A 24,910-nucleotide genomic window follows, 5' to 3' on the forward strand; every position below is an offset into this window, starting at 1 on the left:
GTACCACTGCTCTTCATCCCCTCGCCTCCACGACTGGCCGGAAGAAGCGTCACAACACCTCGAGTCCACCACGAGAGGTGGTCACGAGCAACGACTTTATTGAATGAGACAATGTACTTCCCTCGTCCTTGGCTCCAACCTCTAGAGCAGAAGAAAGAGAGAGTAATCCTACTTGGCTCTGGATCTGGTCGGACAGATCCAACGTCCCGCTCCGAGCTACTAGCATCAAACCAAACACCGACATCAAGCCAAAAACAATATTGCTACTATGTACACACCGAGCATCTCACCCCTCTCTGCTCCATGCAGCGTGCAGCGGCACCACCAGAGATGAACTAGCGGAGAGCTCGGGGACAATCCTGTGGTAGCATGGGATGATCGACACTTTAGTTTTTGTTATTGATTTACGCATCACGCATTAACTAATATTTATGGGGCTGGAGACTTCGCTAAAGCATGCACATAAATAGATGAATGAGAGATTACAAGGCAAGGAGATACAGATCTGGGGGTTGACTCAGAACTTGTACATAGGTCAGCTCACTAATGCTTAATAACCAAGAAATAGTCAATCAAGAGATATGCACTGTAGTTTGTGATTTGATGTTACTGTTTAGATTTTCTCTCTGAGAAAGATTTCTTTTAATGGATCTCCTCTTGTTCCTCAATCTTCGGAGAATGCGGCGTTGGATTAGAGAAAGTTCTCTGTTCCGAACATTTCCTGGAAGTAGAGGCGATTCTTAGACCTCGGGTGAGCAGAGAGAAAGAAAGGGAAGAAGTGAGCCCCTCCTTGTACTTTTAATGGGCAACCAAATCAAGAAAGGGTGATTGGGAGTCGTCAACCAAAAGAGTTGACCTCACATTTGCATTCTGTCGTTTAACAATGAGAAACAACCACACCAATTTGCAAGTACGAAAAAATAAATGTCCTTTTCGTTTGAGTTGGTGTGGTCATTGACTCATTGCTAATGCTGGTGTCCATGTAGATTTGATGTTTACCTATGAAAATAGACAAGCGGTACTAAGGACGGTTGGTCAAGAAAGTAATCCTGACACGTGCACGTACTTTCAAGATCTTGGTAAATGTTTATTTGTATAAGTTTTGTGAAATCTTGAAAAACGATCGCACATAGATATTAAGTTGGAATATACCCATACAGATTTTGTGATATATTATGGCCATTTAATTTGCTATGTTTTACAAAATAAAAAGTAAAATTAAATTCTGTTTGTAAGGTAAGTTTTGGAACTTGGTCGAAGGGCGCCAGTTTGACACCAGTTTAGCATATGTTGCAGGACACTTGTCCACCAAATCATGAATATGCGATTAAGAGAGTAGGCGTGACCGGGTTCTGAAATCCGCTTTAGTTTACCTACGGCTAGAACCTGCATGTCCATGTTACCACGACCAGTTGCAATTGCTTCAGAAGGCAAGCAAGCTTTATGCTGGTTTGGATCCTCTTTTCTCGGTGGAACACCTTGTTGCGCATACTTTTAGTTTTTTACCAACCAGCAACAACATGATATTGGGATTTTCATCATAATGGTCGAAGTAGCTGTTTTATGTGGCCAGGTAGCATCTTCGCTCATAGAATTATATATGTGTATTATTCTCACACTTACTGGTGGCTCAATGTTCTCCGTAGAAAAGAATACACATTTCAAATGCTACGGAGGTGGCGTTTTGGCTCATAGGAGCAAATGCTCCCATTATATAAAATACTTAAAAATTAATTTTAAAAATGCTAAAAAATTGACATAATTTTTTTGGTGTACATTGTGACATTCTATGTTCATACACAAGTTTTCGTGGAAAAATAATATTTTGTGTGGTGTGTACAAAAAAGACAAAAACTGTGCTGTACGTAGTCGTGTTACATCGTCAAAATTTGTCTCTTTTACATGAGTCACATAATTTTTTTTCTTTTTTTGAAAATTTGTGTATCAACATAAAATGTCTAGATGTACATGTAAAAAATTTAGTTTAGAATTTTTTGACACTTAAAAATGTGGATTCACAAAATGAGAGCAAATACTCCTATGAGTCAAAGTGCATTTCCCCAAATGCTACATCTTATGATAATATATATAGGCTTCTTGTTTCCCCGCTCACCCTGTTTTTGTTTTGTTTCGTTGCTCATATCCCCAACTCTCATAACTTCCAACGGCAAGGTTAGTTTTTGTCGAGGGCATATTATTGCATTAGAAAGGGATAGTGAAACTTAAATATGGCATGTGTATTCATGTCAATTCTCACTTGTCTTAAGGCAATGATATCACTTGGCGGCTCGTTTCGCTTCCATCATTGTGTCTCCTCACTCATGTTGTCTCGTGTGTGCATCTACCTTATCAAGGGGAATTTCTTACACAAAGATAACCGAGCAGAGCAAATTGAGCCATGTAAGTTTTTTTAGGAGGCTAACCAAATATGTACCGTTTGAGCTTGTTTTTTTTCTCTTGAACATTCAAACTTGGCTGGTTTGTAGGCCTAACTTATCTATACCTAATAATAAAGGAGCTAAGGTTTCTGCCAAAATTTTCGTCCAACTTTTTTTTGGACCGTTTTGCCCTCCCACCGAAATACATAATACAGCCAAATACCATAATACCTGTTCGTGTGTCGTTCATCCTCCCAAATCCCCAATCTAGGTCATGCCCGAGCTCTCTATTGAGAGCCTCCCATCGATGCAAACTCGTCGATCTGTGGCCGCCGGCGACCTCCTCCTCTTGTGGCCGGTGGAACAGAACCGCGGCGCAATAGGCAAGGGCCGAGCGTGGAGGAGATCCGGGCTTGGCCCTTGAGGTCGTGGGCGGCTCTGGGAGCGGCCGGCTTCGGTCCGAGACAGACGAGGATGAGGAGCACGGGTACGCGGTGGAGGAGTTCGAGGAGGATGCTGCTGGCGGCGGCGGGCGGGGAGGAACTAGGAAGTAGAGGCTAACGTCGGACGGTCGTGGAGCAGCGGAGTGGTTGTCAGGGATTCAGAGCTCCGGGGGATCTTTGGATGGAGGCAGAGCTCCGGAGGGACAAGCAGTGGGAGAGAAGGGAGATCCTCGACTCGACGCCACCATACGCGTGGAACTGGGCCGCGAGCTACCCCTGCCTTTGTCGCTGCCAAGTGCCCACAAGGAGAGTGGAGTCCGGGGCGCGTGATGGTGGCAAAAGTGTCCACTTTGAGGTATCTGCCCGGAGAGTCCGGCAATCGTTAAGCAGGGACCTCCGTACCCAATCAGTTACATAGATCTTGTGCATTCGTCACTTGCAGAATTCTGCCTCAGTAAGCTCATACCTGGAAGTCAGAGAAGGGGAGCTGCGGAAAATGTTACTACCGTCTGACTGAAATCTCTGTGGTCTTTTATTGGCAGGTAGCTATCCATTTGAGCCCCCGAAGATGCAGTTCATCACCAAAGTATGGTATGCAAGCTTTCCTTCTCCCTGTGGGTTGTTGTTTGTATTTCCCATATACCTTTGTTCCTCATATGTAGGGATCCATTGTTTGTATTTCTGTTTGTAGGGATCCATTACTGTAGGACATTGTAGATCAAATGAATGCAGCAAGTACAAAAAAATCTGCTGTTTCAGTATTGGTATAGTCTAACGAGTTTACTCTCCAAATGGGGGAGAGCCATCCAGTTTTAAAATGTATGTAATGTTACCTACCCAAATGTTCTTATATTCTTGAGGTATTGCAGTGAGTTGAGTGATGCTTCCTGACTGATTAGTACAATTTACTTGTCTGCAACACTGATTTCTGCTCCAACCTATGTTGAAGGCACCCAAACATTAGCAGCCAAAATGGAGCAATTTGCTTGGACATACTGAAAGATCAGTGGAGCCCAGCCCTTACCTTGAAGACGGCGTTGCTATCCCTTCAAGCTCTGCTTTCTGCTCCTGCCCCTGATGCCTCAGGATGCTGTTGTTGCGCAACAGGTCTGATTTTTCCTCTTTATTATTTAGTTCCATGTTTTAGCACACCACTTCTGCGCTGGGAGCTACTTGTGCATCGTGAGCTATATTTACATTTCCTCTTCCTGGGGTAATTTCTTTAAATTCAGATGTGTATTTGTGTAGAACTGCCATGTGTTACCTATTGTAGAATTGTACCAGAGTGTTGCAGTACTGTAAATATGTTCTTTTATTTGTACTGTAGCATCCGCCGCTGCCGCCCCGCCGCGACTAACTGGCATCCACACGGCAGGTCCATGCGAGGGCTCTCACAGCCGGGGTGTTCTCGGACGTGTACATCTGTATTGATTTCGTCATGCTGTGTGTGGACTGTAGAGTTGCGCCGAAGATGTTCGATTTTATGCCGCTGAGATATTTGACGTGGAATGATCTGCTGGACAGCGGTATGAAGTCTGATTGAACAGAATCATTTGTATGATCGGCTATGTGATTGGGCCTAACGAGTTCACCATCGCCATTGTTCCAAATGGTTTTGGTTTAATGGTCTCTGGAGTCTGGAGGATTACTTTCTATGCAATTCTTTGCTAAATGTGAATGGGGGATGTGGTCACGTTGACTTGCCTAAGAAGAATCAAAGAATCTCTTCGATGCTATGCTAGAGAATGATGGTGTATCGTTGACTGCTGTGATTTCTTTGTTCATCCCGTATCGAAACTAATGTAGTGCCACTTCATCTATGTAAATTGTGCTGCTTGTGTAACCATACATTGCATCCAGTTTTTTTTTTTACTTTGTTTTCTATATGAGCTGAATCCTAAATAATAAATCTTGTGCAAGAACAAGGATTGTATTATTTGTGGAGTAATTTTAACCTATTTTTACGTTCTTTATCAGCTAGGTGATTGCAGGGACCTTTGGATATAAAACTAAATTTCTGTGTCGTTTACCCAACATTTCCGAAAATTAGTAGTAAGGTTAGAACACATCCAAGATAAGGAAGTCGGGCCTCAAGTTCAGAGGAGCAAAGATATGTTTGATGACTTGGTGGAATCGCTCAAAGCGCATGGTTGGCTATCTGTTCGAGAGTGTGGCGCAATACTAACTGCTGCATTTTTTAAATCCAGATGTCACTAAATCCTTACTTTTGTCCATTTTTTCATCCATATAGCAAAATGGAAAATATTGCAGTCTCACTTCTATTTCTACTCTTTCTAGAAATTTCTTTTTATTGATAATGTAATTTTTTATCAAAGAAAATAGAATAAAAATAATAATTATGAAGAATGGGTGAAATGAGGCTAGGGTTGCGTGGGCTGGTCGAATTTGAGGCAAAATATAGGTTGCGCTATAATTGATTATTTTTCTATCCCGGTGCAACGCACGGGCACTTTTGCTATAAGTTATAATGCAAACACTTAGCCGGTCTCAACTTTTTGGTTGCTGAACAGATGAACACCAATAGGTGGTCGTCCCATATTACTTGCCGCCATATTTTTCTTTGTTGGCAACTTGACATGTCAATTGGCTAACAAGCAAATGCCAGCTAATGTTGAAAAATGTTTAATAAGATTTCCAAAAGTTAATAGACGCTCCTTTTTAGATCAGCCAGCCCAATTAAATACCGAAGCCATTAGGAGGCCTCAAAAGCCAAACGTTGCCATCAGATTGCAAAGTACTTCATGGAGTAGTTGAACTACGGCAGTGCGCTTCAAAGTTCGAATTCCTTCGTGGCAAAGGGTAAATTCCAACAAATGAGCTGTTCAAGTCTTTATACCAATCCAAATGCGACGCAGGGACCAAGGTACTCGCAACTGAACCTGTTCACCATTTCCAGAAAAGCATCAACTCGAAGCCGGATTTTTTTAAAGCCGAACTGGCATTCACAGTTTTTTATTTTCAAGCAGAATTCTCGACTTCATGTGGGCTGACATAGATAGAGATATATGGACGAGGCAGCAACATGCCAACATGGCGTTGGCGGGCCGTAGCGCGCGATCCATGCAAGTTGGCTGCGCGAGATATAAAAGTGCACCGCGCATATCCTGAACAATCGCGGGCCTGGTCAGCCCGTTCCGCTGACGCGAGCGCGAATATACAGATCCATCCCTGAATTTCTCGTTTCGTTCCCAGCCAAGTCCCCCTCCTCCTCTCTCGCCCCCGGCCATCATCCTCCTCCTCCTCTAGGGTTCAACCCCATGGACATCGACGACGAGCTCCCAACCGCCCCCGCGCCCGCGGGCGGCGGGGAGCCCTCCCAGGCGCTGCTGTCCGGCGACCAGTTCGACGTCGAGGTGTACGCCGCGCAGTACTCGGGCCGCACGCGCGTGGCGCGGCTCCTCTTCATCGCGGGCAAGTGCGAGTCGGAGCAGACGCGGCTGGACGCGCTCCGCCTGGCCTACGAAGGGTCCCTCAAGGGCGAGGACACGGCCCTCCACCGCGACGTCGTCGCCAACATCGCCGGCCGCCTCGGCCCCCGCTACGCCGTCGACCAGGCCTGGTCCGACGCCGTCGAGCGCCGCTCCTTCGTGCGCAAGGACAAACTCGACAGCGAGCTCAGCGGCTACAAGGTGCCCAAACCCTAAACCTGACCCCCTCCCCCTTCTGTTCGGATTGCCCCTGGTTGCCACTCCTGCTGGACGCAGTGACCAACGACTTCGCCTGAAATTACTTACCTACCCGCAGGCTAACATGGTCAAGGAGAGCATCCGGATGGGCTACAACGACATCGGCGATTTCCACTACGCGCACGGCCACCTCTCCGAGGCGCTCAAGAGCTACATCAGGACCCGCGACTACTGCACCACCTCCAAGCATGTCGTCCAGATGTGTCTGAATGTGATTCTGGTCAGCGTTGAGCTGGGCCAGTTTATGCACGTCTCCAATTACGTCAGCAAGGCCGAGCAGACCCCAGATGATTTGGATCCCGTTATCCTCGCCAAGTTGCGGGCTGCTGCTGGATTAGCCTACCTGGAAACAAACAAGTACAAGCTTGCTGCCCGGAAGGTTAGTCCTTTCGCTGCTAACTGTAGGATTCTGCACTTGCTAAATCGGACTATATTAGAGATTCATGAGGCATGATCAATAAATCTGTTGGGTAGCGTTCTCTGTATTGGCTTCAGTAACTGGTGCATTTAAAATTGTAACTATCAGAGATTCTGGCATCTGCATATTGTTGTAACCAGCGAATGAGACCCAATGAAGGCATCCAGTAATCTTATTAATCTACCATACCTGTTACGCTTCTCAGTTTGTTTACTCCTGTGTCACTTGTTGAGTCTAGTTCCAGGAAGTGTTGGGTAATTTATGTACAAAACTGAGTAAACATGGGTCTCATCATCATTCCTCCCAACAAAACTTTGTTTTCTATTAGATATATCCATTTATACTATCGGCTAGAACCGCATACCATGTGTTATTATTCTTAGGTTCAACTATTTATTTCAGATTCTTAGGCCATGTTCAATTCAAAGTACTTAGTAGGGTGCTTACAAAAAAACAAGCATTTTCTTAGGCACTAGTGCTTATTTGTACACGAGAGGTGCCTAGTTAGGCATCTGCCTAATGTAAATAAGCACCTGTGCTTAAATAAAACGGCATATTTTTCTATGCACCCACCTAAGCATATTGCATTGTATATGCTCCTATTGGGGATGCTTGATAAGTGTCATATACTTGTTAAATTGCCTGCTAACATCGAAAGCATTGCCCCTTCTGTAGTTTATAGAGACAGGATTGGAGCTAAGGAACAACTATTCTGAAGTCATTTCTCCACAAGATGTTGCTGTCTATGGAGCACTATGTGCGCTTGCTTCTTTTGATCGCTCAGAACTGAAGGTGCGTCCTTGCTTCAACTATCTCTTCCCTCCCCATGGCATGTTTTGGGTTTATCGATCTGTCTAAACCAGATTAATTTCCTCATTTGTTACAGAGCAAAGTTATTGACAACTACAATTTCCGCAATTTTCTGGAGCTGGTGCCTGAAGTAAGGGAGCTGGTAAATGATTTTTATGCAAGGTAGCTCTCATAGGCCTTATTGAACTGCATCTTTGCTGTGGGATGTATTTCTATTCGATCCATTGGTCATATAGCAATGATTATTATGGTCAATATGGTAAGCATTCTCGTATTCCGGATAACACACGGGGACCTTTGAGTAAATTTAAACTGTACAAAGTACATTTGAAAGAATGATAACGTACAAAAAAGATAACAACCGGCATATAGAATGTGAGCAGTTGCTTATGAGTCTTGTTTTACTTATAGGGGGTTGCAATGTCAACAGTAGAGTAATTTATAGGTTATTAATTGTTTTTTATACATTAAGTCTATAAGTTGGTCCAAAATATTTATATAATTTAAATAGGGCAAAGGGTGGTACTCTAAATTTGTGCTCCGTTTCTTATTTGGCTCATGTAACATTTTGAAGGAATCACACGTTTGTGTCGTGTTTAAGGGAATTCCAAAATAATTGATAACTGATTTGAGGCTTCCTAATTAGTCACGATGTGATGTGCATCATTGGAGCAACGTGGGGTGTTATATTTAGGCACTTGGATAGCCGGATCCTCTGGTTCGGACAACTCTTTTGTACAGTACATATTAGTGGAGATTCATGTTCTACGAAAAAGCCATCAACAATTTGTGAAGCTGATTTTGATAGTGACGATGTTGCATTGTTTGTCAGCGTGTTCTGAGATTTTTTTATTTCCTAATTAGTCACGATGTGATGTGCATCATTGGAGCAACGTGGGGTATTATATTTAGGCACTTGGATAGCCGGGTCCTCTGGTCTGAAAACTCTTTTTTACAGTACATATTAGTGGTGATTCATATTCTACGATGTTTTAAGCCATCAGCAATTTGTGAAGCTGATTTTAATAGTGATGATGTTGCATGGTTTGTGAGCGTGTTCTGGGATTTTTTTATTTCCTTTTGACTTATCATCTGATGTTTTGTAAATTAATTAATCTTAAGAGACCACATACTGCAGTTTGTGAGCCTTTGTGAGTTATGATGATACCATAATGTGGATATCTCTGTCACCAGATATTTTACCCTTGGCACTGTTCATGAAATAGCTTTTTAGAATTGATCATGAGTTAGGGTAATGAAATTACAAACAATGTCTGAATTAACAAGGCCTTAGGCATTTTCATTGTTCTCTAAGAAATAATTTCCTTCTAATGTCTATTTATTCACTTGCATTCTTGCATTCTAGTCAATTTGTTATGAGCAATGCTGGCAACAAACTTTCTACTATAAGATGTTATTTCATAGTTGTCCAGTACATTAAGAATTCCTTTGTGTGTATTTCCTTCGTTCCATATTAACTGTCACAGATACGCATGTATCTAGGCATGGCGCAACAGTTCATATGGAACCGAGGTAGTATTTTTTAGATGCATATGTATGTCTTTCATGCTACTAGATTGTGCATTTTGTTTTCTGTTTTCTTTCATAAACAGCCAATCTTTGTTCTTTGTACCTGTTTATTATTAGCTAATCACAAGATTTTTCATATCAGTCGCTATGGCTCATGTCTGGGGTATCTTGAGAAGCTGAAGTCAAACCTGCTGCTGGATATACATTTGCATGAACATTTAGAAGTTCTGTACAAGGACATTCGCCACAAAGCTATCATACAGTACACATTCCCATTTATATCTGTTGATCTCAACACAATGGCTGTCGCCTTCAAGACCACTGTGTCCTTTTTAGAGAAAGAGTTGGCTGCGCTTATCACTGATAACAAAATACAGGTACCTAACAAAGATGCTTTACATCACATGTATTGGAAGACATGCCAAATTGCTGAGCTTCTTCTTTCCTAAATTTATGCAGGCTCGTATAGACTCGCATAACAAGATTCTGTATGCAAACCATGCTGATCAGAGAAATGGAACTTTCCAGCGTGCATTGCAGACTGGCAATGAGTTTGAGAGAGATGTCAAGTTCATGCTTCTGAGGGCGAACCTTCTCAAACACGAGTACAACCAGAAGGCAGCAGAAAAGAGGGTGTGAGAGAAGTTCTACAGAGTGCTGTAGTTACCGCAGATACGTGTGAAGAGCAATTTTACTTGATTTGGATCTGAGGTGCACTGAGAGATTTTTGTGATGACTGATGATGTGTGCCATGGTCAAATGTTTAAGCGTTTCGTTTCATGATTCTCACATTGAATCGGAGATGGTAGATATATTGCATTCTCGAAGCTGTAGCTGCTGGATTACGCTGCTTACATAAGTATGTTTTTTGAGTATGAAAAGATGCTATATGTTCCATCATGCACGATTTTAGCGAAGATGATCCTACAGCAGCTTGTTGTCCATTTGTACATCAGTCTACTGACTTCTTTTGGAGGCTTTTTTTTAACAGTTGCAGACTGTTTTTCTGATTTGCTCCGGCGACTTGGACTAATATTTGTTTTGGCAATGTCTGATGTGTGCCTTCCTTTGGATCGACTGCAGTAGGGCTCATAATAATACAGCAAAATTTAGAATGCTCATTCGGAAGACCACTATGCCCTGTGTTTCTGTTCTCAAATACGTGGGAAAAGTGTTTGCTTTTTATAATTCCTGACCGGCTGCCATTGATCTCTTTAGTGGATCTCGATTATAATATCGTATGAGATCTTCAGAAGTACCATGTTTCATATAGTTAGTAATTATGCAAATTGATCGTCACTGATGAAGATTGGACATTGTTTTGTTAGGATGTGAGCGTGGTTGTGTGCTGTTAGCCTATTTGCGGTGAGATGAAAGTGCAATCTTTTCTACCAGATCTTCACTACCAAGTTTCAGTGTTACTAGATCCTTTAAAGGTTACTCATTTGGTCATGCCTATGGAAAAAAATAATTTTCACTTTCTTGTCCATGGTAGAAAGTGTTTTTGATGGCGAATCATGACTAGTTGTTAGAAATGGCAAACTGGTTGTATATTCCACGAGTTGGTGAGGCATCATAGATTGTCTTTGGACTTGTTTGGAGGTCTGCTCAAGTACTTAGGTAAAATGTCATCCTCAAAAGGTGGTTTCCCATCAATCTGTTGAGAACTTATGCTGTTCCTGTACTATGAAGATGATGATTTTCTCAATTGATGGGAGGACAGCATGGACTGACAAAATTTAAACTCGTACCTTACGTCCATATTCAGTACCTGCAATATCGAACTTTACAAGTGCCGTTGAATTATCCAGGGACTACGTCTTGCCAGCTACTTTGGTACTTGCTTCTGATTTCCAAAAGAATAGTATCGAAGGACTTCCAGTAGCCGTTGGAAATGAATTTTTCCTTCTAGGGCATATTCATACATATATGATAGTACTAATACAATTGTTAGATTAATTTATGTTGAGATCCAGAATGGACTGCGATGAACTTTTTTTTTCCATTGCACTGCTCATGAGAGGAATGCCTGAGATCAAGCGAGATCATCAGTAGAACATGATACCATATGTTATGCGATTGCTAGAGGTTCTTATTTGAAGTATAGTTCATCATATGATAGAGATCTTAGGATCTGAACTCGTTAGACAGAATCAATTTAGGGCATTATGAAACGAATGCAGTTTTTTGGGAGTATTATCATTGCACCTTCTTCGGTAGCATGTGAATAAAATGAAAAATATATCCATATGCTATTACTCCCTCCACCCCATATTTGGAGTACATATTTGGAGTTAGGTGCTCTCAAATAGTTTTCTGCCTTTATGATTGTTTTAGGCTGCTGTGCTGCGAGTCTAGTACTCTAGTTACACACCTAATATTATGACAAGATTATTTTGTTAGGGCTCTAAAATGTTTCTACAGGTATTTAGGCTCGCAATTAAATTGGAATATTTTACCTGCCTAATAGTTTGATAAGATTATTTTGTTCTGACTCTAAAATGTTGCTTTAGTACTCCCTCCACCCCATAGGTATTGAGGCTTGCAATGAACAAGAAACGATAAAATAAGCTAAGCTTCTGGTAGCTAGAAGCTTTGATTCTTTTAATTTCACTCAATCGTTTATAATTGTTCTGAACTAATCTAATTTTTTATTAAGTTCTTAATTTTAGAGGCATTATTTATTGTCTCATTAAAAAATGCTGTTTGGTATGGTGCTAAGAATTGGCATGGTTGCATTTGGCATGTGTTTTACTAAGATTCCCTTGCCATAGCAAAATATTACAAAATTCCATGACCAAATATTGGCATGTCTTAATAGGGGAAATTGGCACCAGCCAAAAACACAGATTATTGTTGGGTGCCTAAGCATAAAACAGGTGGTAAATACTCCCTCATCTAAAACCACGACAAGAATTATGGGACGGAGGGAGTACTAAATTGCAATTGGCCCTTTTAATCTTTTTCTTTGCATAAGTATGTTCTGAACATTTCTCGTGCAACTGTCTGATGCCAAACTGTGTTGGCTATGAACTGTTGTTTCTGGCACTAAAGCTGTATTTCAACCCATTCTCATGACAATAGCTGTTTGGTTGTAACATGTACATTTAGCGGCAAAGAAGTTGAGTACAACTCACTGGGCTGATAATTAGAAACTTCTCTGTATGCGAATATATTTTTGGTTTCTCCGTGGTGAAGGATATATTTTTGGTTCTATTACTTCGAGTACACAGATATATGTTTTGATTGGTCTTCCTTGCTATAATTTTTTTCAGTTTCTTGTGTTAAACTCGCATGTGCATGTTTCCTCATGTAGCTCTTTCTTGTTCCAGAATAAAGGGCCAGAGACTGAAGAAGTTTCTCATGAGAAAGTGAATTTCACAGAGGAGCTTTTGAGCAGTACATCTTTTGCACGGCAATTAGCAGATCAGATGACTCTAGCAAAGGCCTATGTTATCCTTGCGAAAGAGCATGGCAACCTTCAGCTTGCATGGGAGCTTAGTTCCCAAATAAGGAATTGTCAACGATTGCTGTCTGAAGGGGCTGTTAGTGGGAGAGCCATCACTCAGGAAGAAGCCCATCCTATAATAACCCGGCTAGCACGGTTAATATACAAATCACAGGACTCTCATTATGATATCAGTACAACTATAGTAACACTGAAGAGCCATGCCTTGCACTAGAGGAGCGTGCAAAGGCAGCAGTTGTTCAGACTGCCGAGTTTGGTCAGATAGCTGCAGAATCTCTCCCCAAGAATCTGCATTGTTTAACGGTGAAGCTGACAGAAGAGTGGCTTCAGAACCCAGAACTGAGGAGTCGTTCAGAGGAGCATAGGAATTCCACACGGTTGGTAGACAATAATCTGTATCACTTCAGTATATTCTCGGATAATGTGCTCGCCACTTCAGTTGTTGTCAATTCTACAGTTTCAAATGCGAACCACCCTCAGCAACTTGTGTTTCATGTAGTCACGAACAGGATAAATTTTGGTGATATGTCAACCTGGTTCCTGGTAAATGACTTCAAAGGGTGTACTGTTGAAGTCCGCTGCATAGATGAGTTCTCATGGTTGAATGCTGCTTCTTCCCCTCTGGTCAGGCGACTATCAGAGATGGAAACCAAGGGTTACTACAACTCTGGTGGCTCGAAAACTCCAGAAAGAGAAATACTTCAACTTGTTTTCTGAATGCGTGTTCCTCTCCAAAACGAGGGAAGTTTCTGTGCACCAATTCTGGAAGGTTTCCTACGCCCGTGTATCATTTCTGAATGTGTGTATCCTTTCCTTATTGCCAGCAGCCAGAATGTTCAATATGCCAGGGATTATATTAGGCCTTTAATTTTACCGTCCGAATCAGACTCTCTCTGTCGTTTGCTAATGGACATTTTGATAAATTCAGCACCCAATTGCCTCGGCAAAACAGGATGTATAGTATAATAGTATTCATTCTATACTACAACAGCACCTGAGTTACAAGGGAAAATACTGGACAACTCTAAACCTATGTATGCAGCGAAATCCAGAGCTTAACTGAAACTGAATGCTACTGGATTTAGCCTGATAAACTCCTAAATCAAAGTTTTCGGCTGAAAACTTGGATTAACTTTGGCTGACGATCTCGCAACTCTCAGTGCGCCTTCATGAAGAGGAACGGGATCGGCAGCTGGGATGGGTCCGGCGACAGGGAGAAGGTCGGCCCTGCGTACTGCTGTGTCTCCAGCTCCAAGACATCGTCAGCTTCATCAGTCGGCGCCTTCGCCTTCTTCTCGAACCGGTCGGCCGAGGGCGCACGGCTCGCCGCTCTTTTACTCCCGTTCCAGCCGTCCCTCCACGTCGGGCGGCTCGCGCGCTCGACGCCCGAGGTCGACGTGCCGGCGCGGCCGAGCAGCTTGTCCTCCACCCAGCTTGAGCCCAGGGAGGCTCGGACGGGCATTTTGCTAGGGTTTCGTTCAGCTGATTCGCCGCCGCCGACTTTGCTCTCTTGGCTTCGATCCGACGAGACGCCGCCGCCGGCGAGCTTATCCTTGATCCAGCTCTCACTCAAGGTCGCGCGGCCGGCACGCTTCTTGGATACGTACGACGTCGGAGGTGGCGTCAGGCCGATGCAGCTCATCGGGGTAGGCAGCAGCGGCGGAAGACCGCCGGCGACCACGAGCCCAGCCATTGCTACAAAAATCAGGCAAAATCAAGAAATTAAATCGAATCTAAACCCTAACCCTAATAACCCTAAACAAGAACGAGATCGAAATTGAGGGATCTAGAACGCGGACTGGAACTGGAAATCGAGAGAGAGAGAGATCGAAAAAGCTTATCGCAAGAAATTAAATCGAATCTAAACCGTAACCCTAAACAAGAATTGAGATCGAAATTGCGAGATCTAGAACGAGAAATGAAACTGGAAATCGAAAGAGAGATCGGAGATGCTTATCGCGGTCGTGGCTCAGGGAATGAATGAAACGCGCGCGGGAAGAGAGACGAGAGCCGAAAGGAGGGAGACAGGTTTCTTTTTCTTTGCGGGAGAAAAAGGAGGGAGACAGGTTGCGGTACAGGTATCGTATTTATGATATTAGCGAACCGACTACTGGTATTCCAACACTTGTACAGCTATTTGACAGATCGGAAATACAGAAGTGCAGGCCGCGTACAAGCTTTGATGGGCCGAGCTACCCCGCATCGGAACTAAAAAGGATTAGACATTAGAGCATTCCTGCCGGTCTACCAATGCTCACGTGATTTTGTCACTTGGCCGGCCCAACAGGTTCTCGACGCTGCTTTTTCACCCCTCCTTCAGCTTAGAAGAACGAGAATGAATCTAGAAATCGAAACAGTGATCGAAAACCTTATCTGGATTCATCGCGGCCGGAAAATCTGCATCGCGTGTACGGATGAGATACGGGCATACAGTACTGGCAATTTTAGCAGTCTAACCAGATTATCTGGATAGATATTGTAAAAGAGATATAGTTGTTGGAACAATGGGTTATTTTTTGAGATGTTAGGGCATCTCGAACGGGATTTTGGATGTCTAAATTATCCGCGCGCGTTCGTTTGCGTCGCCTCGTGGACGCGAAAATGATCATGCATCCGTTTGCGTTTGGGGTGTCTCCAGCGGGCCGACACATTTTAGCCGCGGATTATTTGTTTTCTGAAATTGTTGACTGCCAAAACCCACCGGCGGGCAGCGGCCTTGTCAACACCGTAGAGCCGGGAAGAGCCTAGAGCTGCGGCTGGCTGAGACCCCTCCGAGCGACGGCCCGCAATGCTCTTCTGGTCACACGCGGCGATGCGAAGTGCAAGGGCGTGCCACCCGACCTATACCCGGCCGGGAAGGTGATGGGGATGCCTCGCTTAGTTTCTCGCAGGGCATACATGTAAACGTTAAATACGAGCCTCGATCGGCTCTCGAGTTATCCCGTGAATCGGCTCAAAGAGCCGATCCACCCATGATTCGTACGGGCGCACGAATACCGGTGGTCCTGCTTGATCAAGATAGAGCTAATTAGATCTACGACGATTTAGGGTTTTCACCGCATAATCGGATCATCCTACTCCAGGTTGGGCCTCGCGGCCACGCACGGTGCTCGTAAGCCGATCCTAAACAAGGCCTAAAAACCAACATGAAGTTGATCCTCGGAACATCCTGTTTAGGACTTGCGAACGCCACCCTACGCGCCACTGGATCCTCCCCCCCTTTGTAAGGCCTAACTATTGCAGATATTAAACTAATCCTTGTAGAACAAGGAGCAATCGTAACGGATCAGATTCTACTAAATAATGATCAAGCGGGGTGCCGCCCCACACCCGAGATAGGCGTGAGGGCGGCTAGATATGCAAGGGTTGCACTACGTAAGCATGCTTAAACGAAGAACAATGCTAACCCTAACACATCTAATGATAACTACGTTGCTCGCCATCAAAAGCGCTTCGATACGAGCAACGCATGAACAACGTGGGGCTTGTCGCTGCCTAGATCGCAAGATGCGATCTAGGCGGCATGTCGCTACCCGATAGAAACCCTCGAGACGAAGGAGTTGGCGATGCGCCGAGATTGGTTTGTTTTGGGGTTGAACGTGAGTTGTTGTTTATTCCATAAACCCTAGGTACATATTTATAGTCCAGACGGACTTTCTAATGTGGGCGTGCACTAAACCGTGCACGAGATAAACTCTAACTTTTAATCTAGATACAATCTACCATAATTAAAGATACACGGGAAACTTAGCCCAAATCCTCCATGCGAGGCCGCTTCATAGATCTTCCATGTGTAATCTTTCAAGCCCATTTTGATCGCGGCCCACCTCCTGATTTAGCCAAAATCTGGTGATAACAGAAATATCGGAAAACTACATCAACAAGCAAATTGCATGAACATATGGCCATCGTATTCGCTCAAATTGAGGTAAGAAATAAATCCATCACATTGTGCACACGATATGGCACAAAATATAGTCCAAAAGAGGCACAACCATGGCAAGAACACCAAATATAGTCCAAAAAAGGCCATGGTGCTTGACATGGTGCACTTCTTCAGGAACCTGGCCCTGGTTTCGTCGTCCATGCTGCCCAAGTCGGCCAACATGATCCTTGTGTCCTCTGCTCGGATCTTGGCCTCACCGTTCATCCTTCTGCCCTCGGCGTCACACATTTTGTCCTCGACGTCTGCCTTTTTGGCCTCAACGTCCAATCTTTGGACCTCAATGGCCTCTTTGGAGAGGTTGAGGTAAATGCATTAGAGACCTCCTTTTCCAGGCACCTCTTCTCGTCCCTTTTGGCTAGGGCAGCTTGAGACTCGGCCATGATCTTCTCCAAGGTCTGCCTCAACGCAAGGGCTAATGCCTCCCGAAAAGATCGGCCTTGGTAGCCTTATGGCCCTGGGGATGAGGCGGAAGGGATTTCTGCCCAGGTTCGTCTTCGCCGTCCACGACCAACGTGGTTGTCCCATTCTTAACAGCTTCATTGTAGGCCGCATAGCTAATCCTCTACTTCGGCGCATACTTCAACTTTTTCCAGCAATGGACCATATAAAAGCACTTCCTATGTGTTGCCCTGAACTTCTCCAAAACCCTGGGTACCTGCAATTGCTAAAAGGTAGGTTCATGGTTTGCTAATGCTAGCGCATAGATGTAATGATGATATCCGTTTCTTTACCACTGCCAGCACACATGTGGATGTAGGTCCATCTCTTTTGGATTGACTCTTCCGTGCATTCTCTGCGCATCTTGTAGGGCTTGTGGTGCTTTCTCTCTTTGTATTCTTGGACCACCTTGGCCCAGCAGACTTTTCCCACCTTCGACTCACCGCCGAGGAGCGTCCCGATCCCACCTAGGCCCCCACCGGGAACGACGACTAGTGGGCAGACTTCTTCCAAGCGCAGTACGACGCTGACATGAACAACAGCGACGGTCTCGTCGGCCGGAGGAATACGTGGAACAAGGAGGGGCACGTTCGTTTCTGGGGCGTTCCCAGACGCACCCTCCCGAACGTCGCCGACGTCATCCACAGGGGCGTTGCAAGGTTGGAGATGCCACCTTCCCCGCCACCATCTCCTTCGGTCACGCGCTGGCAACCGAGGAGGATGTACTCGTCCTCCTCGTACTCTTCTTCTTTGGGGTCGGCGCGATCAACACCTTCCTCGCACCGCCCCACGCCGTACAGCGTGCTGAAGCACGATGTGAAGGAGGAGCCGGAGTACGCGACACCGCCGCAACTCGGAGGCGCGGTGACCGCAACGTCAACATCCGCGACCCAGCACGGCAGCAGCATAGGCGCGCCGGCGGAACCCTCCGCGTTCTGAAGCCGGAGGTGAAGGAGGAGCAAGACGGCGAGGAAGCCGCGAAGGGCGCGCGGATGGCGATGTACGTGTGGTGACCCGGCATACCACTGCATGGTGTAGTATGCAAGTCTGATATAACACCAATGAAACACCGTTCCACTAGTATTATATCGCTCAGAGTGGTACAACAGAAACATATGCGGGTCCAAGGCATGTCTATAGAATTACATACAGACTCTGTTACATAAGATCAGCACAACCTCCTATTATACAATGAGGTAAATCTGCAAATAAACTCCAGAAGAACGACTCGTAGTCTAATCCTAACACGAACTCTATTTGTAGAGTATTTAACTAGCTATAGAGGCTATGAATAGACTCTAGCTAAGTAGGAGCTAGGTTTAGGAGGCTAGTTCCCTTCTATGGCTAAACTTGGTTTTCTCCTGGTTGGATGTGGTATTTGACTCCTCTGACAGGGTCCTGTCTCTTGAAGTAGTTGTTGACTCCTCGGCCTTCGAGTTGCCCTGTAGATCCTCCTTCGATGCCTCCATATCTAAGCAGGGGATTTAAGAGTGGTATGAGTACGAGCGTACTCAACAAGTTCATTATAGGAAAGAGGTGTTTAATGCACTAACTACAGCATTAGACCAGAAAGTCTAATACCAATGCAGGTTTTCATAATCATTTCTTCAAGAGGTTGCTTTTATTCAGAAGAACTATGTCCGTCAGCCTTCACCGGTTTACTAGAACTTCATGGAGCTCCTTTCCGGCCGCGTTCGTAGTTCCATATCCCGGAACAGGGAGTGACAGGTCATGGTTCTTTACACTCTGCAGAGGTGTGTTGCTTTACCCATAAGAGATCTTAACCTTGGTGCCAACCGGGCGCGCAACCCGTCCACACTTCCTATGGTGTGAGGCCCGGTATAAGGTCTAGCCAATCATGTTCATCCGCTACCTCGAACACCCACCCTTTGTTGCAGACTCCGACCCTGGGTCCACGCCGGTTCCATTATTCCCATAGATTTCAGGGTGGACCTCGACCACGACGTCAACGCAGGGCTCTACCATACATTCCTACGCCGGCAGCTGCAACCCATCATAGACCTCATTACCGTTGGGACTTCTACGGGTTCCCACCCCTGCATCATGTCTCGCAAGATCATGTGCACCCGGTAATGAGCATCCGTTGATGAACGAGAGGTGGAAACACTTTTGACTACACTGTCCCACTCTGGATCTTATGGTTAACACGGGTATTGCGGCACAAGAATCACTGGACGACATTTGTTGTTTAATCCTAGATGGATATAAACCCTTGCAATGGAACCTCCACCATATCAACACAATCCATGGTTCCGTTGCCCACCACATAGTCATATTCATAGTTATGAAAATAGTGGTTTTGGTTTTTATGCAATAGTGATAACCATAGTTCTTTGCAAGTAATTTGATAGAAATACTCAAATGACATGAGCAAGTGATGAACTTGCCTTTCTTGACTGCAAGATTATGCATGCAAGGTCTTCGATACGCTATAACTCCAAATTCTGAAATAGCATCATCGTCCGGTAAGGACGATGTTTAAAAGATTGGCAAAGATGCAATAATGCATAAGTATGAGATGCAATCGCTCTAAGCGTGACCTAACCCCGATGATTTAGGATTAGTGAGTTGTAATGATTAGTTTAGGGTGTGTTGCACTTTTAGAGTGATTCACATACAAGGTTCTTATTAAGAATTGGTTGATTGTTATCATAAGCATGTGCTGTAATAAATCATAATAACAACAATAATAGCACACAACAATAACATTTGGTATTACACTAACATGTAATGAATAGTGGTTGGTGTTAGCACTATATGACATGGTTAATGATTAATCATAATATACTTCAAAAGAATAACTTTTGAAGAACATGTTCTTTGTTAAAGAACTGTTGACGTCAGAAACCCCCTGGCGGGCAGAGATGGTCAACACGGTAGAGCCGGGAACAACTAGGGCTGCGGCTGGCCCCAGTCCCTCAGAGCGACGGCCCGCAAAGCCTCCCCGGTCGCACGTCCGATGTTTATCACAAGGGCGTGCCACCCGACCTATACCTGGTCGGGAAGGTGTGGATGATGCCTCGCTTAGTTTCTGCGGGGCACACACGTAAACGTTAAATACGAGCCTCGATCGGCTCTCGGGTTATCCCGTAAATCGGCTCAAAGAGCCGATCCACCCATGATTCGGACACGGTGTCCGAATATATGGTGGTCTCGCTTGATCAAGATAAAGTCGATAAGATCTACGACGATTTAGGGTTTTCACCGCATAATCGGATCATCCTACTCACGATTGGGCCTCGCGCTCGCGCACGGTGACCGTAAGCCGATCCTAGACGGGGCCTAAAAACCAACACGAGGTTGATCCCCGGAACATCCTTTCTAGGGCTAGCAAACGCCACCCTACACGCCGCTGGATCCTCCAACCCTTTGTAAGGCCTAACTATTGCAGATATTAAACTAATCCTTGATGAAACAAGGAGCAACCGTAACGGATCGAATCTACTAAATAATGATCAAGCGGGTGCCGCCCCTACACCTAAGATAGGTGTAAGGGCGGCTAGACGTGCAAGGGTCGCATAACGAAAGCATGTAATTCGAAGAACAATGCTAACCCTAACACATCTAAGATAACTACGTTGCTCGCCATCAAAAAGGCTTCAATACGAGCAACGCATGAACAACGTGGGCGGGCTTGTCTTGCCTAGATCGCAAGATGCGATCTAGGCAGCATGGTGCTTACCGGTAGAAACCCTCGAGACGAAGGAGTTGGCGATGCGCCGAGATTTGTTTGTGGTTGAACGTTGGTTGTTGTTTATTCCATAAACCCTAGATACATATTTATAGTCCAGCGGACTTTCTAATGTGGGCGTGCACCAAACCGTGCACGAGTAAGATTCTAACTTCCAAACTAAGATGCGATCTAATATTTTACAGATACACGGGCAATTAAGCCCAACTTGGTATAAAAGGCCGATTCACGTATTTCTTCTATACATATTCTTCGAGTCCATCTTGATCGCGGCCCACCTCTGACTCGGTCAAATTCTGGTGATAACAAGAACACGTATGATAATTAGGGTTGTGGAGTTTTATGGTGTTCTATGGTTCTAATTGGTTTCTGGAATAAGTAGTAGATGGATCACAACAATGTTGGATTCATCAATACCTAGGGCTTATATGGTTTTAGTGAGTCATATTATAATCAAATCATTATATATAGGTGTAATCAAGGTTGGTATACCTTGTTGTTGATAACTGGATAGAGTTTATCAATCCTATTAAGCTGGTTTGATGGCTACACCCTATTTTCTTCAAAAGAATAACTTTAGAAGAACATACTTCTTAAGTAATAAGAAGTATTGCAATTAGGGTTATAGGTTCTATTAGATAGGGTTGAGGATACTCTCTATTTTCTTCAAAAGAATAACTTTTGAAGAACATACTTCTTAAATAATAAGAAGTATAATATTTAGGTTGAGGTGGTCTAGTTTTATTATGGAATCCACTTAAATAGGGCATAGTTGGCTCCTGGATACTATGGTTCAGAAGTGTCTAATACTAATAGGGTATAGTGGATTATGGTTAGGTAATGCACAATATTTGGCATAGTTGTTATTAGGGTTCATCACAATGGTGTGATGCTAGTCAAGGTTAATTAAGGATGAAATCCTAGGTAATAGGATCTAGGGTTGATCCTATTTGATCATCTAGGTTTTATTAAGATGAACACATGGAATTCTAAGTTCTTAGTGATAGGGCTCTTTCATTTTATGTGGATATGGCAAGTATTTAATTGTTATTATGGTTCTATGATTGAAAATAAAGTATTATGATCACATGTTATAACCTAGGGTTTAGGTTTAGAACAATTTAGGATTCATAGGGATTAATGGAACTAGGGTTCCTAATAGAGTTAGGATTTTAGGAATCACATGAAATGATAAGGTTGTAACATCATTTCATAAGGAATCAAGGTTTGCTATTTACCATATAGTAGTAGTTCTATGATTAATAACTTCATTTTTAAATTTGAAGTTATTAGTAACTTGGAATTAAAATAATATGGAATATGGTATTTTATTATTAAGGTAATTATTATTTAGGGTTTTAAATCCTCCTAATAAGGATTTAATAAATTAATAGTAAAGGAAAATTAATTTTAATGTTTTCCTTATTTACTTATTTGTTTTTATTTATTTTATGAAATTTTCCTAATTATTGAATGTTAATTGAATTTAGAATTAAAATTAAAGGCTTAAATAACAAGTATTAAATAATTAAATTTTTACTGAAAATAAAAATTTCATTTTATATTTTTATTGGATAGGGTTTATTTTTATAAGAATTTTGATATCTTATATTAATTTTTCTGAGCTATATTGGATTTTCTACAATTTGTCAAATTTCAGCAATTATTGGATTTGAAATAAAACAAAGGAAATGCTAATTGCACCCGGCCAGACTACCCGCATGGACACTGGCCGGTGGGCCAATGGCCACGTCACCTGCCACGCGTGCTTGACTGGGTCAAAATTGCCAACGTGGCAATTGGGCACGGTGGCCGGCGGACTGTGGCGATGATCGCCGGAGTTAAGCTCACCCCGCGGGCAAATTATCCACTCCACGAGACTCAGCACGTCGCGGTGATTCTAACAGTACCAGCGCCGCCTGCTAATGACCACCGGAACATGGCCGGCGATGATGTGATGCGGCGGCGGAAAGTGAACGACGACGAGGCGGCACTACGGGGCGTGATTGAGCGAGGCCGGGGATCTTGCGAGATGCGAGGAGCTCACCGGGAGTCGGTAGAGCTTGATGGCGAGGCCGGGGGTGGTCGGAATCGTGGGAAGTGGCATCTCCCGGTGGCGGAGGAGATGAGCTCGACGAGGAGACTCCGGGATGATTCAGGTCGATTCCCTGCGCGGGAGGAGCATGTCGAGGTCGGTGGTGCTGATGGTGTCCTCAGCGTGGCTCGGGGATGCCCCAATCGATGACGGTGAGAGATGGCCGGAGATGCTAGGGTTTCCATTTGGGGGAAAATGAAGCAGGGAGGAGGAGAAATTGAAGGCTAGTGTTTCGGCTAGGGCTTTATACGGCGATCTTTCGGTCGTCGGTGGTCGCTATGATCATCAACGGCGGCCGGGACGTGGCTCTCCGGTCGGCGCCGTGGCACCCTCCCGTGCTCGCGAGAGACGAAGGAGACGAAGACGTCTTCGTCCACTTCGTGTTTATCCGAAGGGGTATTGGGCTGGGTTGGTTCTGGTGGGCTTGGCCTTTGGTGGTTGCTCCACGGGCTGCTGCTGGGCTCGGTGGCTGTCCAGGTAAGTCAGGTGAGCCCATTTTATTTTCCTTTCTTTTATTCATTTTCTGTTTTGTATTTCCTATTTTGTATTCTGTTTTTAATTTAAATTTTACTTCTTTTCTATTTTAGAAGTGTTTAACAACTGGAATTTCATGAAGTCTAATACGGGGACCATTGTATTACTATATTGTTTTGCACAAACATAATTATATGTGAGCCTTGTTGCAATTTTTAATTATAAAAGAATTTAGGTATTCATTTTAATTTTCTTTCTTATTTGTAATATAACTCCCTATTGAAAGAGTTGATAATTTGAACACCAAGTGTTTTAGAGGTTATTATTATGACTTGGTTCTTATTTGAGAATTTAGTCATGTACATATGATTTTATGTGAATACTTAATTATGAAAGTTTGTAGGTTTTATTATTACCATATTGCATAGGTGGTACTGGATTATTTAATAACACCTTTTGAATGGCTTGGAGTAGACATTCCTCTCATCATGGTTGGGTCTGGGTGATAATGATAAGTGGTTGATCACCACCTATGGTTTTTGAAGAACATGTTCTTTGTTAAAGAACTGTTGACGTCAGAAACCCCCTGGCGGGCAGAGATGGTCAACACGGTAGAGCCGGGAACAACTAGGGCTGCGGCTGGCCCCAGTCCCTCAGAGCGACGGCCCGCAAAGCCTCCTGGTCGCACGTCCGATGTTTATCACAAGGGCGTGCCACCGACCTATACCCGGTCGGGAAGGTGTGGATGATGCCTCGCTTAGTTTCTGCGAGGGCACACACGTAAACGTTAAATACGAGCCTCGATCGGCTCTCAGGTTATCCTGTAAATCGGCTCAAAGAGACGATCCACCCATGATTCAGACACGGTGTCCGAATATATGGTGGTCCTGCTTGATCAAGATAAAGCTGATAAGATCTACGACGATTTAGGGTTTTCACCGCATAATCGGATCATCCTACTCACGATTGGGCCTCGCGCTCGCGCACGGTGACCGTAAGCCGATCCTAGACAGGGCCTAAAAACCAACACGAGGTTGATCCCCGGAACATCCTTTCTAGGGCTAGCAAACGCCACCCTACACGCCGCTGGATCCTCCAACCCTTTGTAAGGCCTAACTATTGCGGATATTAAACTAATCCTTGATGAAACAAGGAGCAACCGTAACGGATCGAATCTACTAAATAATGATCAAGCGGGGTGCCGCCCCTACACCTAAGATAGGTGTAAGGGCGGCTAGACGTGCAAGGGTCGCATAACGAAAGCATGTAATTCGAAGAACAATGCTAACCCTAACACATCTAAGATAACTACGTTGCTCGCCATCAAAAAGGCTTCGGTACGAGCAACGCATGAACAACGTGGGCAGGCTTGTGCTGCCTAGATCGCAAGATGCGATCTAGGCAGCATGGTGCTTACCGGTAGAAACCCTCGAGACGAAGGAGTTGGCGATGCGCCGAGATTTGTTTGTGGTTGAACGTTGGTTGTTGTT

General features: G+C 44.2%; 1 protein-coding gene and 1 pseudogene across 1 annotated transcript; both read left to right on the plus strand.

The window, feature by feature from the left end:
* The first annotated feature begins 6,081 nt into the window (after positions 1-6,081).
* Positions 6,082-10,296, plus strand: LOC124706049 (COP9 signalosome complex subunit 1-like). The gene is made up of 6 exons (XM_047237713.1): positions 6,082-6,471; positions 6,587-6,907; positions 7,622-7,738; positions 7,833-7,918; positions 9,429-9,663; positions 9,746-10,296. The coding sequence occupies exons 1-6, from the start codon at positions 6,100-6,102 to the stop codon at positions 9,923-9,925; spliced, it is 1,311 nt and encodes a 436-aa protein (XP_047093669.1). The 5' UTR covers positions 6,082-6,099; the 3' UTR covers positions 9,926-10,296.
* Positions 10,297-11,698: 1,402 nt separating this feature from the next.
* LOC124647655 lies at positions 11,699-13,472 on the plus strand (annotated as a pseudogene).
* The last annotated feature ends 11,438 nt before the right edge of the window (positions 13,473-24,910 follow it).

Source organism: Lolium rigidum, chromosome 4 (assembly GCF_022539505.1).
Source record: "Lolium rigidum isolate FL_2022 chromosome 4, APGP_CSIRO_Lrig_0.1, whole genome shotgun sequence".
NCBI classification, from domain to species: domain Eukaryota; kingdom Viridiplantae; phylum Streptophyta; class Magnoliopsida; order Poales; family Poaceae; genus Lolium; species Lolium rigidum.

Coding starts and splice junctions, on each gene's coding strand:
- LOC124706049 (XM_047237713.1), top strand. CDS start 6,100: ATGGACATCGACGACGAGCTCCCAACCGCCCCCGCGCCCGCGGGCGGC. Junction 7,919..9,428: donor GTAAATGATTTTTATGCAAG/GTAGCTCTCATA, acceptor TTTTCATATCAG/TCGCTATGGCTCATGTCTGG. Junction 9,664..9,745: donor TCACTGATAACAAAATACAG/GTACCTAACAAA, acceptor AAATTTATGCAG/GCTCGTATAGACTCGCATAA.